This window comes from Neofelis nebulosa, chromosome 8 (assembly GCF_028018385.1).
Source record: "Neofelis nebulosa isolate mNeoNeb1 chromosome 8, mNeoNeb1.pri, whole genome shotgun sequence".
NCBI classification, from domain to species: domain Eukaryota; kingdom Metazoa; phylum Chordata; class Mammalia; order Carnivora; family Felidae; genus Neofelis; species Neofelis nebulosa.
Window position 1 is genome coordinate 122,828,579 of NC_080789.1, and position 14,811 is coordinate 122,843,389.

A 14,811-nucleotide genomic window follows, 5' to 3' on the forward strand; every position below is an offset into this window, starting at 1 on the left:
TTCACAATTCCAGATCTCAAGATACACTACCAAAGCTGTCATAATCAAAACACTACAATGCTGAACAAAAACAGGCACATACATCAACAAAACAGAGGACACAGAAATAAACCCACACTTGTGTTTATGTGGTCAATTAACTCCATGACAAAGGAAGTCAAGAATATACATACAATGGGGAAAAGAAAGTCGCTTCAATAAATGGTGCTGAAACTGGACAGTGACATGCAAAAGGATGAAACTGGACCACTTTCTTACACCATACCTAAAAATAAGCCTAAATGTGAGACCTGAAACCAGGACAAAAACCTAGACGAAAAACATCTTTAACACTGGCCATAGAAACATTTTTCTAAATATGTCTCCCCAGACAAGGAAAATAAAAGAAAAAATAAACTGTCACGGCTACATCAAAATAAAAGTTTTGCATAGCAAAGGAAATCATAAACAAAACAAAAAGGCAACCCACTGCGGAAGAGTAGGTATCTGCTGGATCAGAGGGGTGGCTCAGTCGGTTGAGCTTCTGACTTCAGCTAGGGTCATCATCTTATGGTTCCTGAGTTCCATCCCTGCATCAGGCTCACTGCTATCGGTGCAGAGCCTGCTTCGGATCCTCTGTCCCCCTCTCTCTCTGCCCCTCCCCTGCTCACACTCTCTCTCAAAAATAAATAAACAGGGGCGCCTGGGTGGCTCAGTCGGTTAAGCGTCCGACTTCGGCTCAGGTCATGATCTCACGGTCTGTGGGTTCAAGCCCCGCATCGGGCTCTGTGCTGACAGCTCAGAGTCTGGAGCCTGTTTCAGATTCTGTGTCTCCCTCTCTCTGTGACCCTCCCCCATTCATGCTCTGTCTCTCTCTGTCTCAAAAATAAATAAAAGTTAAAAAAAAATTTTTTTTTTAAAAAAACAAAAATAAATAAACATTTAAAAAAAAAAAAACAGGGGCGCCTGGGTGGCGCAGTCGGTTAAGCGTCCGACTTCAGCCAGGTCACGATCTCGCGGTCTGTGAGTTCGAGCCCCGCGTCGGGCTCTGGGCTGATGGCTCGGAGCCTGGAGCCTGTTTCCGATTCTGTGTCTCCCTCTCTCTCTGCCCCTCCCCCGTTCATGCTCTGTCTCTCTCTGTCCCAAAAATAAATAAAAAGCTCCCCTTGTGAGTGTAATGTAGAGTGACCACCTTTAAAAAAAAAAAAAATAAATAAATAAAATAAAAAAAAAAGAGTAGGTATCTGTCAATGATATATCTGACAAAGGGTTAGTATCCAAAATATGTTAAGAATTCATACAACTGAACACAAAATAAAAGTGACTGCAAAGTGGACAAGAGGACCTGAATAAACATTTTTAAAAGAAGACATACAGATGGCAGACACACATGAAAAGATGCCAAATATCACTAATCATGAGAAATATGCAAATCAAAACAGTATCACCTCACACCCATCAGAATGGCTAAAATCAAAAAGACGATAAACAACAAGTGTTGACAAAGATGTGGCGAGAAAGGGATCTTTGTGCACTGTTGTTAAGAATAAATTGTTACAGCCACAGTGGAAGATAGTATGGAAGTTCCTTGACAAACTAAAAATAGAATTCAGAAGATAACTAAATAACCCTTTTATTTACATACAATAAAAGTTTTCTATTCCTCAAAAAAATATAAAAATAGAAATACCATATGATCCAATAATTCCACTACTGGCTATTTGCTACCCAAAGAAAACAAAAACATTAATCTGAAAAGACACATGCACATTCTATTCTTACAGCAGCTTTATTTACAGTAGCCAAAGTACAGAAGCTAGCAAGGGTCCACTGATGGCTGAATAAAGAAGATGTGATTATATATATATGGAATGGGATGGAATACACAACGGAGTATTATGCAGCCATATAAAAGGATGAGATCTTGCCATTTGCAACAGGAATTAACCTAGGGTATTACACTAAGTGAAATGAGTCAGACAAATACAAATACCATATGATTTCCTTACGTGTAGAATCTAAAAAACAAATGAATCAACAAGCAAAAAGCAGAATCAGACCTAATGAATACAAGGAACAAAATGATGGTTGCAAGAGAAGAAGGGTATGGGGGGATGAGCAAAATGCATAAAGGAGAGTGGAAAACACATGCTTCCAATTATGGAAAGAATAAGTTATAGGAGTTAAAAGATACAGCATAGGGCATACAGTCGATGGCATTTTTGTGACTATTATATGGTGATAGATGGTAACTACACTTGTGGTGAGCATAACATGATATATAGGGTTGTTGAATCACTATGTTGTACAGCTGAAACTAATCTAACATGGTGTGTCAATTGTACTCAAAATAAAAAAAAAGGGGGGGGTACCTGGGAGGCTCAGTCAGTTAAGCGTCTGACCCTTGGTTTCAGCTCAGGCTGTGATCTCATAGTTTGTGGCATTAAGCCCGGTGTCAGGCCCTGTGCTGACAGCACAGAACCTGCTTGGGATTCTCTCTCTCCTCTCTCTCTACCCCTCTCACACTTGTGCACGTGCATGCACTCTCTCTCAAAACAAATAAATACACTTATAAAAAAAGGGACATACCTGATAAGAAGACTTATCTAAAATATATAAAGAATCCTTCATAAAACAATAGCAAATGAACTGATTTTTAAAAGGACCAGAAATTCTGAAACCTCACCAAAGACGATATACAGACAGCAAGTAAGCACAAGAAAAGAAACTCCACATCCTATGGCAGCAGAGAAATGAAAATTTAAACAATGACATGCCACTCTACACCTATTAGGATGGCCAATATCCAAAAAACCAATAGTACCAGACGCTGGAGAGAACGTAGAGAAAAAGGAACTCTCAACTCATTGTTGGAAATGCGAAATGATTCAGCCACTTTAGAAAACAGTTCGGCTGTTTCCTACAAAATTAAACATACTCCTACAGTGTATTATCCCACAATTACATTCCTTGGTATTTACCCAGAAGAAGTGAAAAATTACATCGACACAAAAACCTGCACACAGATGTTTATAGCAGCTTTACTCATAATTGCCAAAACCTGGAAGCAACCGAGATGTCCTTTTGGAAAAACAAACTGGTATATCCAGTCAATGGCTTATTATTCAGTCCTAGAAAGAAATCAGTTATCAAGCCTCAAAAAGATATAGAAGAATCTTACATTCATATTACTAAGTGAAAAAAGCCAGTCCAAAAAGGCTACATACTATGATTCCAACTTACGACATTTTGAAAAAGTCAAAATTATGCACACGGTGAAAAGATCAGTGGTTGCCAGGGGCTAGAGAGGGTGGGAGGGATGAATAGCTGGAAAACAGGACTTTTTAGGGCAGTGAAACTATGCTGTATGATCCTATCATAGTGGATACGTGTGTCACCATACATTTGTCCAACCCATAGAACACACAACACCAAGAGTGAATGCTAGCATCAACTATGAACTTTGGGTGATAATTAAGAGTCAATGTAGGTTCACCAGCAGTAACAAATTTACCACATTTTTGAAGGATGTTGATAACAGGGGAGGCTATATATGTGTGGGAATAGGGAAAAAAGGGATATACGGGATATCCTAGTACCTTCCTCTCAATTTTGCTCTGGACCTGCAACTACTCTAAAAAAAATAACATCTTAAAAATATTAAGAAAAAGACATGGAGGAAACTTTAAAGCATAAAACTACATGAAAGAAGTCAATCTGAATAAGCGACACACTGTGTGATTCCAATTTTATATGACATTTTGGAAAAGTTAAACTACGGCGACCACTAAAAAGACTAGTGGTTAGTGGTTGTTGGGGTTTGAAAGGAAGGAGAAATAAATTGGCAGAACACTGAGAAGTTTCAGGGGAGTAAAAGTTTTGTAGGATACTATAGTGATGGATACGTGTCCTCAAATAGTTACTCACAGAACCAAAGAGTGAACCCCAATATCAACTATGGACTTTGGGCAATAATGGTGTTTCAGTGTAGATTCACATATTATAATAAATTTATCACTCTGATAGTGGGGGAAGATGAATATGGGACAGAGGGTACATTGGAAATCTCTGTAATTTCCACTCAATTTTGCTGCGATTCTAAAACTGCTCTAAAAAATAAATGTGGGTATTGTCAGAGGCAAGGGAGGCACTGGGGGATGAGAAAAAAAAAAAAAACGGATGAACCGCTTTTGTTTTGATTTAAATTCAAATAAGCTGCATTAAAAAAAAGAAAAGAGCGATTTGTCTGCCACTAGATTGCAAGGCAAAATTTCCCCACCCACACAGCATTTAAATCTATCCATTTATCTATTCCTTAATTTTTATGCATGGAAACTTCCAAAGTTCCTTTATAAAAATGTCAGTGCAAAACAGGTATTATTTGTAGATTCTACACTAGAAAGTATGATTCCATTCTTACTAAAAATTTAATTTAAAAAATCTAAAAAATTAATTTAAAAGTTTATTATTTTTGGGGGGGAGTGCCTGGGTGGCTCAGTCGGGTAAGCATCTGACTTCAGTTCAGGTCATGATCTCACGGTTAGTGGGTTTGAGCCTCGCGTTGGGCTCTGCACTGACGGGAGCCCGGAGCCTGCTTCCGATTCTGTCCCCCTCCCTCTCTCTGCCCCTCCCCCATTCACACTCTGTCTCTGTCTCTTGAAAATAAATAAATGTCAAAAAAAATTTTTTAAGTTTATTTTTTTGAACTGCTATATCAAAAAAAGGCCTCAAATAAATTAAATCATCTTATACCTTAAAAAATTAGAAAAAAAAGAATGAAGTAAAGCCAAACCAAGCAGTAGGAAGGAAAAAATAAAATCAGAACAGAAATAAAAACCTAAAACTACTAAAAACTAAAATACAAAACCTTAAGATCATTAGAAAAAAAAAAATCAGATTCCAAAAGCTAATAATTTAAGATCAATAAAATTCATAAACCTCTATCCAGCCTGGATTAGAAAAAAAGATACAAACTGCCAAAAGTACCTCAAGAAGAACAGCCTAAATAGTTCTCTATCTATTAAAGAAATGGAATTATAGTTTTAAAAAAACTTCCCAAGAAAAACTCTATGCCCAGATGGCTTCAGAATTCTACCAGGGGCAGCCAGGGGACTCAGTCAGTTAAGCGTCCGACTTGATCTTGGTTCACGTCATGATCTCATGGTTCATCATGATCTCATGGTTCGTGAGTTTGAGCCCTGCATCAGGCTCCACACTGACAGCTTGGAATTCTCTCTCTCCCTCTCCCCACCTCCCTCCCCCCCACCTACCCCCTCTCAAAATAAATAAACTTTAAAAAAAAAAAAAAAGAGGAAACTCTATAAAACACTAAGAAATAATACCAAATTTAGACAAACTCTTCCAGAAAACTGAACAAGAGTGAACATTTGGCAACTCATTCTGAGTCTAGCATTATTTTTTTAACCAAATCCAAAGACATTCTACAAAAAAAAACACTATAGGCCAGTATCTCTCATGAATGCAGATGCAAAAATGTCTTCACATTTCAAAAATCTGAATTCAGTAATGTACACAACTGGTAATATATCAAGACAAAATGGCATTTATCTGGCTTAACAGCAGGAAAAAAAATCAGCCAATGAATGTACTTCATCATATTAAGAGATTAAAAAAAATATTTTTGTATTAATGTATCTATTAAAATATATAGAAAAATTATTTGACAAAATCTAACATCCATGGCCAATTAAAAACTCCACAAATTAGGAAGAGAAGTAAACTTCAACATCATATACAATGTTAGAAGATTACTTTCCCCCTAATTTCAAGAATAAAGCAAAGATGCTCACTCTCACCACTTGTAGTTAACAATATAATTAGAAATACGGGGCATCCAGACCAGAAAGGATGAAGTACAACTGTCTTATTTGTAGTTGGCCTGATCATCTATGAAGAAAATCCCACGGAATCAATAAGCTACTGGAAATAAGAATTTTCAGCAAGTTTGCAGGACACCACATAAACATTCAAAACTACAAAAATGTATTTCTATACACTAGTAAGAAACAGTCAGAATTTACACCTTAAAAAAGATTATAAAAGCACCAAAAAACATCAAACATTTAGGAACAGAGCTGAAAAAAGATTTATAAAACCTGTATACTTGTTACTGAGATTAAAATACATTAAAGAGATATACTGTGTTCGTGAATCAGAAGACTCAATATTGTTAAAGACATTAATTCTCCCTCAAAATGATTTGTAGATTCAATGCAGTTTGAATCAAAATACAGGCAGTTTTATTTCAACAACTTGACAACCTGATTCTAAAACTCACGTAAAAACTGAACCTAGAATAGTCAAAATGACTTTGAAAGAGAAGAACAAAGTTGGAAAATGGATCCTACCTGACCTAACTGGTTACTATAAAGCTACAGTAATCAAGATAGTGTGGTATTAAATGTAAAAGACAGGGGCACCTAGGTGGCTCAGTCGGTTGAGCGTCCAAGAATTGATTTCTGCTCATGTCATGATCTCAGCATTGTGGGAATCAAACCCCGCGTTGGGCTGCGCGTTGAGCATGGAGTCTGCTTAAGATTCCCTTTCTCTCTCTCTCTCTCTCTCTCTCTCTCTCTCTCTCTCTCTCTCTCTCCCTCTCCCTCTCCCTCTCCCTCTCTCTCTCCCTCCCTCCCTCTCCGTTCCTCTCTCACACTCATGCACTAGCGCACATGAATGAATGAATGAATGAATGAATACTAGTTTTAAAAAATGTAAAAGCAGACAAACAGATCAACAGAGAACAGATTCCAAAAAGAGACCAATATATATATGGTCAAGTGGGATTCAACAAATGTGGGTAAAGGCAATTCAGTGGAGAAAGAACAGTCTGTCTGTCTCACAAGTGATCCAGAAAAACTGGGTATCTATAATTCGAATAAGTGGACTCTGACATATAAGTCACATAAGCAAAAATTAACTCAAAAGGGTAAATGTGAAAGATGAAAATATAAAACTTCTAGAAGAAAACATATTAAAAAAATGTATATACTAACCATTTAATTAAGATGTCTGCTTAAGGAGCGCTTGAGTGGCTTAGTCAGTTACCATCTGACTTCAGCTCAGGTCATGATCTTGCAGTTCACAAGTTCGAGCCCCGCGTCGGGCTCTGTGCTGACAGCTTGGGGCTGGAGCCTGGAGCCTGCTTTGGATTCTGTGTCTCCCTCTCTCTCTGCCCCTCCCCCTGCTCCTGTTCTGTCTCTATTAAAAATGAATAAACATTAAAAAAAAAAAAGAAGAAGAAGAAGAATGTCTGCTTAAGCCACTGAGTGGGAAAAATACCTGCAAATAATGTACCCGATAAGGGACTTGCATCTAGAACACATGTTGTCTCACAAAATTCAGAAAACAAACCAAGTCAATAAAAAAAGACAGGTGATGAACAGATCTGAGCAGACCTTCACCAAAGAAAATAAAGAAACGGCAAATACACACATGGAAAGACATTCAACATAATTTAATCATTACAGAAATGCAAACTGAAACTTCAATGAGAAAGTACCCCATACCCACTAGAAATGCCAAAATTAAACCATACCAAGTAGTGCAAAGAATGTAGAGGAACAGACCCCTGATACACTGCTGGCAGAATCATTGAATGGTACAACTATTTTGGAAAATTGTTCGATAGTGTCTTTAAAACTTAAGGCTACACCTACCAGGTGACCCAGCTATTCCATTCCTTGGTATTTTTTTTTTTTTAAACTGTTTTTTTTTTTTTTTCAACGCTTTTTATTTATTTTTGGGACAGAGAGAGACAGAGCATGAACGGGGGAGGGGCAGAGAGAGAGAGGGAGACACAGAATCGGAAACAGGCTCCAGGCTCCGAGCCATCAGCCCAGAGCCTGACGCGGGGCTCGAACTCACGGACCGCAAGATCGTGACCTGGCTGAAGTCGGACGCTTAACCGACTGCGCCACCCAAGCGCCCCCATTCCTTGGTATTTATGCAAGAAAAATCTGTCCATATAAAGATTTGTATTATATTCCTAGTAGCTTTGTTAATAGCCAAAAATTGGAAAACAATCTGAATGTCCATCAATTACTGAATGGATAATCATTATGGTATGTCCAGACAATAGAAAGTAGTCAGCAATTGGGGCGCCTGGGTGGCTCAGTTGGTTGAGCAGCCGACTTCGGCTCAGGTCATAATTTCGCGGTCCGTGAGTTCGAGCCCTGTGTCGGGCTCTGTGCTGACAGCTCAGAGCCTGGAGCCTGTTTCAGATTCTGTGTCTCCCTCTCTCTGACCCTCCCCATTCATGCTCTCTCTCTGTCTCAAAAATAAATAAACGTTAAAAAAAAATTAAAAAAAAAAAAAAGAAAGTAGTCAGCAATAAAAAGAACGTACTGATACACACAACATGGATGAATTTCAAAGTATGCCGAGTGAAAGAAGACAAAGTGTAAAATATTGTATGTTTCCATTTTTAACATTCTAGAAAGTTCAAACTAGAACTTTCAGATTACCATGTAACTAAATATGATAGCTAGTCCTTATATTATTATGACACAGTTAACTTTTTTTTTTTCCTTTTCTTTAACTTCACTTCCAGCATATTCACATCTTCTTGGTGTTCTTCCAAACTCTGGCCCTCTTCTCAGTCTTATTTGCTAGTTTCACCTCTGCTCCAAGACCTTTCAATACTGGCGGCCGTAGGGTGTCCTAAGGCCTCCTGTCCTCACCACCTGCACTCACTCCTCCACTGGCACCCACTCTCATGGCTTTACGTAAACTCTTTATGCACACAGTTGCCAAATTTATACCCATAGTCTGGACCTATTTTCCAAATGCTACACTATGCATGCCACTGGTTAATTAACATTTCTACCTGGGTGTCTAATAAATATTTCAACCCTAAAGTAGGCAAAACAGCCCAGCCAAGATGTCCACATCCTAATCCCTAAAACATGTGATAAGTTATGTTACATGGCAAAAGGGTCTTTGCTAATTTAAGTAAGGCTACAGACTTTAAAGTAAGAAAATTATTCTGGATTTTTCAGGCAGACCCATTCTAATCTCATGAACCCTTAAAAGAAGAGAACTTTCTGTGGGCAGAAGCAGAAAAGGTGCAGCAGAGAAGAAGTCAGAGAGATCCCAAGTATGGGAAGGACTCAATAGGCTAGTGCTGGCTCTGAAATGGATGGACATACGTGTAAGGGCTGAAGAGAGCCTCTAGAAGCTAAGGGCAGACCGCAGCTGAGAGCCAGAAATAAAATGGACATAAATTAACAACTTGGGGGTGCCAGGGTGGCTCAGTCGGTAAGCGTCCGACTTCGGCTCAGGTCATGATCTCGCAGTTCGTGAGTTCGAGCCCCGTGTCGTACTCTGTGCTGACCGCTCAGAGCCTGGAGCCTGCTTCAGATTCTGTGTCTCCCTCTCTCTCTGCTCCTCCCTCACTCATACTCTGTCTCTCTCTCAAAAATAAATAAACATTAAAAAATTTTTTTTTGTAAATCAGCAACTTGAATGAGCTTAGAAGCTCTTGCTCCCAGATTAGAACCCAGGCCAGCCAACACCTTGATTTCAGCTTTGAGAGATCCAGAGGAACCAGCTGAGCCCACCAGTCTTCCAGCCTCCAGAACAGGGAGATAACACTTTTATATTGTTTTAAATTGCTACATTTGTTCTGGAAGCAAGAGAGTACTAATACCATATCCAAAACTGAATTCCTCATCTTGCCCTCAACCTACCACACCCCACCCACAGTCTTTCCCATCTTTGTTAACAGCAATTGCATTTTTCTAGTTATGTGGTCCAACACCCTTTGACTCTTCTTTGGATCCTCTCTTTCTCTCACACGTCTCATCTTCTTTCTGAGAAAGCTACGTGGGTTCTACATTTAAATAAATTCAAATTCTCATAACCTCTCGCCACCTCCACTATTACCACCATCTCTCTCTGCATTATTATAATAATCTCCTAAGGGCTTCCCAGCTTCCATCCTTGACTCTCTAGTCTATCCAGAACAAAGCAGCCAGAGATCCTAATAAAACCTAAGTCAGATGGTATGCACCAATGGCTCGCTTTTGAGTCAAACTCAAAAAACAAGTCCTTGCACTGGTTTGCACAGCCCTACGTGATTGGCCCCTTGGCCAGTATCACCTTCTGTGGTTCTCCCCACTCCTTGCTCATTATGTCCCAGCACCTTTCCCTGTCCACACTTGTTTTCACATTAGGCCCATATAACATTTACTATAATACTTCCTATGAACCAGATACTGTTGTAATTGTTTTACATATATTATCTTATTCAATTCCAATAATTATTTCACCCATTTTACAGATGATCAAACAAAGTTACAAAGAGGTTAATTAACACTTAGTGGTGAAGCCAGAATTCAAAATCACAGGTGAACAAAGCCCACTCTATAGCCCAAATTCTTAATCTCAATGATGCCCCCCAAGTTGTTAGCCTTACTATTTTTCAGAACTGAGTATAAACAGAATGTAAAAATAAAAGACTAAGAAATGGGAATCCTAAAGTGTTTAACATAGGGTTAAAGAGGTAAGAAAAGTTAAAGGGAACCAGGACACTGAGAATGATATTACTTCTTAAAGGTAAAAGCCAGCACATAACTAGTTATTATATAAAACAAAATATGGCACTTAAAACTTACTTTTTCTGTGGTAACAGTCAAAGAAGGAACCAATGCAGGTGATGGCTCTGGTTGCTTCTTGTGTTTTTGTTTGTGTTTGTCCTTTTCTTTATATTTCTAGAAACGCACAGAAATAAAATCCAATTTAAATTTAAATCATAAACCATGTATATAAAGATTAGATTCTTTCATATTCTGTTTAGTAACTCAAAATGTTAATGAATACTTGACAAATAATAAAACATTACTTCCTTTGATGGTATTTATATTATTTGATAAACAATACTAGTAAAATAGTATTGTTATACATTAAGATGTATAGTAACACTGGTAAAAATTATTTTAAGTGATTTCAGCTCCCTTATTCTTGACCAACCTAAAATAATATATAAACAACTGAAGTCTATAATTATCTGATACATTTATAATATCAGGCAACCTATATTTTTTTCTACCTAAAAACACCAAAGGGGTTCCTCAGTAGCTCAGTCGGTTAAGCATCCAACTCTAGATTTCAGCTCAGGTCAGGTTCCTACAGTCATGAGACCAAGCCCCACATTGGGCTCTGTGCTGAGCATGGACCCTATTTATGATTCTCTCTCTCTCCCTCTCTCCCTTCGCCCACCTCAACTCTCTCAAAATAAATAAACACTTAAAACAAAAAAACATCAAATACTTTTGGTATATTTTATACATTGCACTTTAAAACTTCATAGCACTTTGACATACACTATCACATTAGAATAGTGTCAGATTCTACATCACTATGCATTAAATTGTATGGCCCACAAACTGGAAACCAGGCCACAGAAACTTAGGTTAGGAAATTTTTTCCTAGGTTTACTCAGAAAAATGCATGAATCAGCTATCTCAAACAAAGATAATTTAGGAGTGCATGGGTAGCTCTGTCAGTTAAGCGTCCGATTCTTAATTTCGGCTCAGGTCATGATCTCAGTCCACACTGACAGCATGGAGCCTGCTTGAGATTCTCTCTGCCCCTCTGTCTCTGCCCTACCCCACTTGCACTTTCTCTCTCTCCGAAAATAAACTTAAAAAATTTTTTTTAATAATTTAAAGTTTTGGTGTGCTACTTTCAATTTAAAGTACTAAAACTGATGAATTAAATATAAAAAGAATTCAATTAAATTAGAAATTAATTACATATTAGGAGACCAACTTTATTTAATGACAAAAAATTTAAACAAATTGTTTTCAATTGTATTGAAAGAATTGAAACTGAATTGAAAGAATCAGGATCGGGAGTAAAATTTACTCTTATTTAAAGAGTTACATTTTAAGGATGCCTGGGTGGCTCAGTGGGTTAAGCGGCCGACTTCGGCTCAGGTCATGATCTCAGGGTTCATGAGTTTGAGCCCTGTGTGGGGCTCTGTGCTGACCGCTCAGAGCCTGGAGCCTGCTTCAGATTCTGTGTTTCCCTCTCTCTCTCTCTGCCCCTCCCCCACTCGCACTGGCTCTCTCTGTCAAAAATAAACATTTTAAAATAAAAATAAAAGAAGATACAGAGTTACGTTTTCATTGCAACAGATCTTAGTAATGACCACCAAGGAATCCTGCCTCTGTTTCTTTGTAGCAGGATGTCACTGCTCCTCCCATCATAACATGTCCTCTTCTCCACCGCCCCCACCCCCCCCCCCCACCATGAACCTACATTAGCTTTGTGATTTGCTTTGGCCAAGAGAATGTGCATAGTGATGTACAAGTTCAGGAGCCCAAAGCTTTACAAAAGTCTTAGATGGCTGCCACCTTTGCCCCTTTGATTCCAGCCACCATGTAAGTAACCACGTCAAGCTTTCTGATACAGACAGCTTGAGAACGAGTAGAGAAGTAGAGAATGAGACCCTGTGGCGAAAAACTGAAAAGTACCCCAGCCCATAGCCAGCAGCATCTAACACCAGACATGTGGATAAGACTACCTTGCTGGAATAATTTAGTAAAAGTAAAATGACTTAAAATGTCAAAAGAATAAAAACAAACAAAAAGCCTATCTTACACTACCCTGCCAGCCACCAGCTGAATATAGTCTCCTAGGGAAACCCAGCTGATAACATGTGGAAGCAAGATGAACTGTTCCTGCTGAGCACTGCCTGTTACAAGCCACTACAAGTTGTGGGGTGGTTTACCAAGCAACAGTAGCTAATTGTAACAAGACTAGAATACACAATTGGGTAATGAGAGTTAAAGAAAGTATAAATTACAGTATAACTTATAAATATGAGGTTCAAATGATCCCAGGTCTTTAAGTTCTGTATCAATATTTTTCTCCCATAAACTTAATGAAGAAGCCTTTTTATCCTTCATGTTCTCCTTCCCATACTGGGTTTTATTCTTCAAGGGCTTTACTCTACAAGAGATGGGATGATTTAATAGTAAATAATCCTAACAACACGGTAGACAAACAAACTCTTAAAATGTGGAAACTGCTTGGGAGTAAAAGGCAAAGTATGCACATGTACGAAAACACAAACATATAGAAATCATCATGGAATTACACAGAATTCTGGTTCTATGTGGTACATCGGGAAAGTATCCTGACACGAGGATTGCAAGTGTTCAGTGGAAACAGACTGTGAACAGATTATATCACTAGTCTGTAAAATATGAATCAAAACAGTCCAATTATATTCACTAAAGAGATAGGCCGATTTTACTCCAGAAAACAATATGGAGTTTTCTCAAAAAGTTAACAAATAGAACTACCCTGGGGCGTCTGGTGTCACTATCCAGTATCCCAGTCTTAATCTCAGGGTCTTGAGTTCAAGCCCCATGCTGGGGTTTAACTTAAAAAACAAACAAACAAACAAAAATAGAGCTACCCTGTAATCCAGCAATTGGCCCTACCAGGTATTTACCCAAAGGAAACAAAAATAATGATTCTAAGGGATAGACACGCACCCCAATGTTTATAGCAGCATTATCAACAATAGCCAAATTATGAAAAGAGCCCAAATTTCCATCAACTGGTAAGTGGATAAAGATGTGGCATATATACACAATGGAATATTACTCGGTCATCAAAAAGAATAACATCTTGTCATTTGCAAGGATATGGATGGAGCTAGAGAGTATTATGCTAAGCAAAGTAAGTCAGAGAAAGACCAACACCACAGGATTTCACTCGTATGTGGAATTTAAGAACCCAAACAAATGCACATGGGGCAAGAAAAAAAAAAGAGGGGGACAAACCGAGAAACAGACTCTTAACTATAGAGAACTGAGGGTTACTGGAGGGGAGGACAGTAGGGGGATGGATTAGATATGTGACAGGGATTAAGAAGGGAACTTGTTTTGATGACCACTAGGCTTCTATGTAAGCGATGAGCAACTAAATTCTACATCTGAAACTAATGTTACACTGTATGTTAACTAACTGCAATTTAAATAAAAATTTGGAATAAGATTTAAAAAAGAAAAGGGTGCCTGGGTGGCTCAGTTGGTTGAGCGTCCGAGTCTTGATTTCGGCTCAGGTCGTGGATCTCCACATTCACGAGTTTGAGCCCCGCATCAGGTTCTGTACTGCCAGCACAGAGCCTGCGTGGGATTCTGAGTCTCCCTCTCTCTCTGCCCCTCCTCTGCTTGCACTCTCTCAAAAGTAAATAAACATTAAAATAAATAAAAATTTAAAAAGAGAGAGGCTGATTTTAATAGATCAACACAACAAGAAGAAACTGTAGAACAAGATTCAGTTATATGTAAACATTTAGCATATGATAAGGAAGGGATTCCAAATTTGCAAGGAAAGACTAAAATTACCTAATACTGGTACTAGAAAAACTGGTTAATAACTTGAGCAAAAGTACATTATTCAAAATATAATAAAATCCAGATGGATTATTTTAAAGAGTTAAATAATTAAAATAGCCTAAATGGATAGAAAAACAGTATTTTTGAAATCTTTAACTTTTAAAAAGAAAAGACTCTTTTCTACATATAAAAACAAAGCAAAAATTATAAAGGGAAAAAGCAGGTTTAGCTACTGACATTTGAAATGCTTCTACATTAATTTTAAAAACCTTTCAAAAGCAAAAATTTGGAAAATGAGTAAAATAAATATGGTCTACATTTTCAGCACTGTTTAATTTTTTTTACAAATCACTGAACATATATACACATAAATGCCATAGAACAATGTAAAAAGGACAATTCACAAAAGACACAGAGTCACTAAATAACAAAAAATGTGAAACTCCACCTTTAAAGA

The 14,811-nt window shown here is 38.0% G+C and overlaps 1 protein-coding gene across 17 annotated transcripts in view; it reads right to left on the reverse strand.

Annotated features, from left to right (window-relative positions):
- The window catches only part of MLLT10 (MLLT10 histone lysine methyltransferase DOT1L cofactor), a 237,435-nt gene that overhangs the window by 85,606 nt on the left and 137,018 nt on the right, over positions 1–14,811 (reverse strand). For all 17 annotated transcript variants that reach the window (XM_058681732.1, XM_058681731.1, XM_058681737.1 and 14 more), the window contains one exon: positions 10,614–10,709. In XM_058681732.1, coding sequence (XP_058537715.1) covers positions 10,614–10,709 — 96 coding nt within the window. The remainder of the gene's footprint in view (positions 1–10,613; positions 10,710–14,811) is intronic.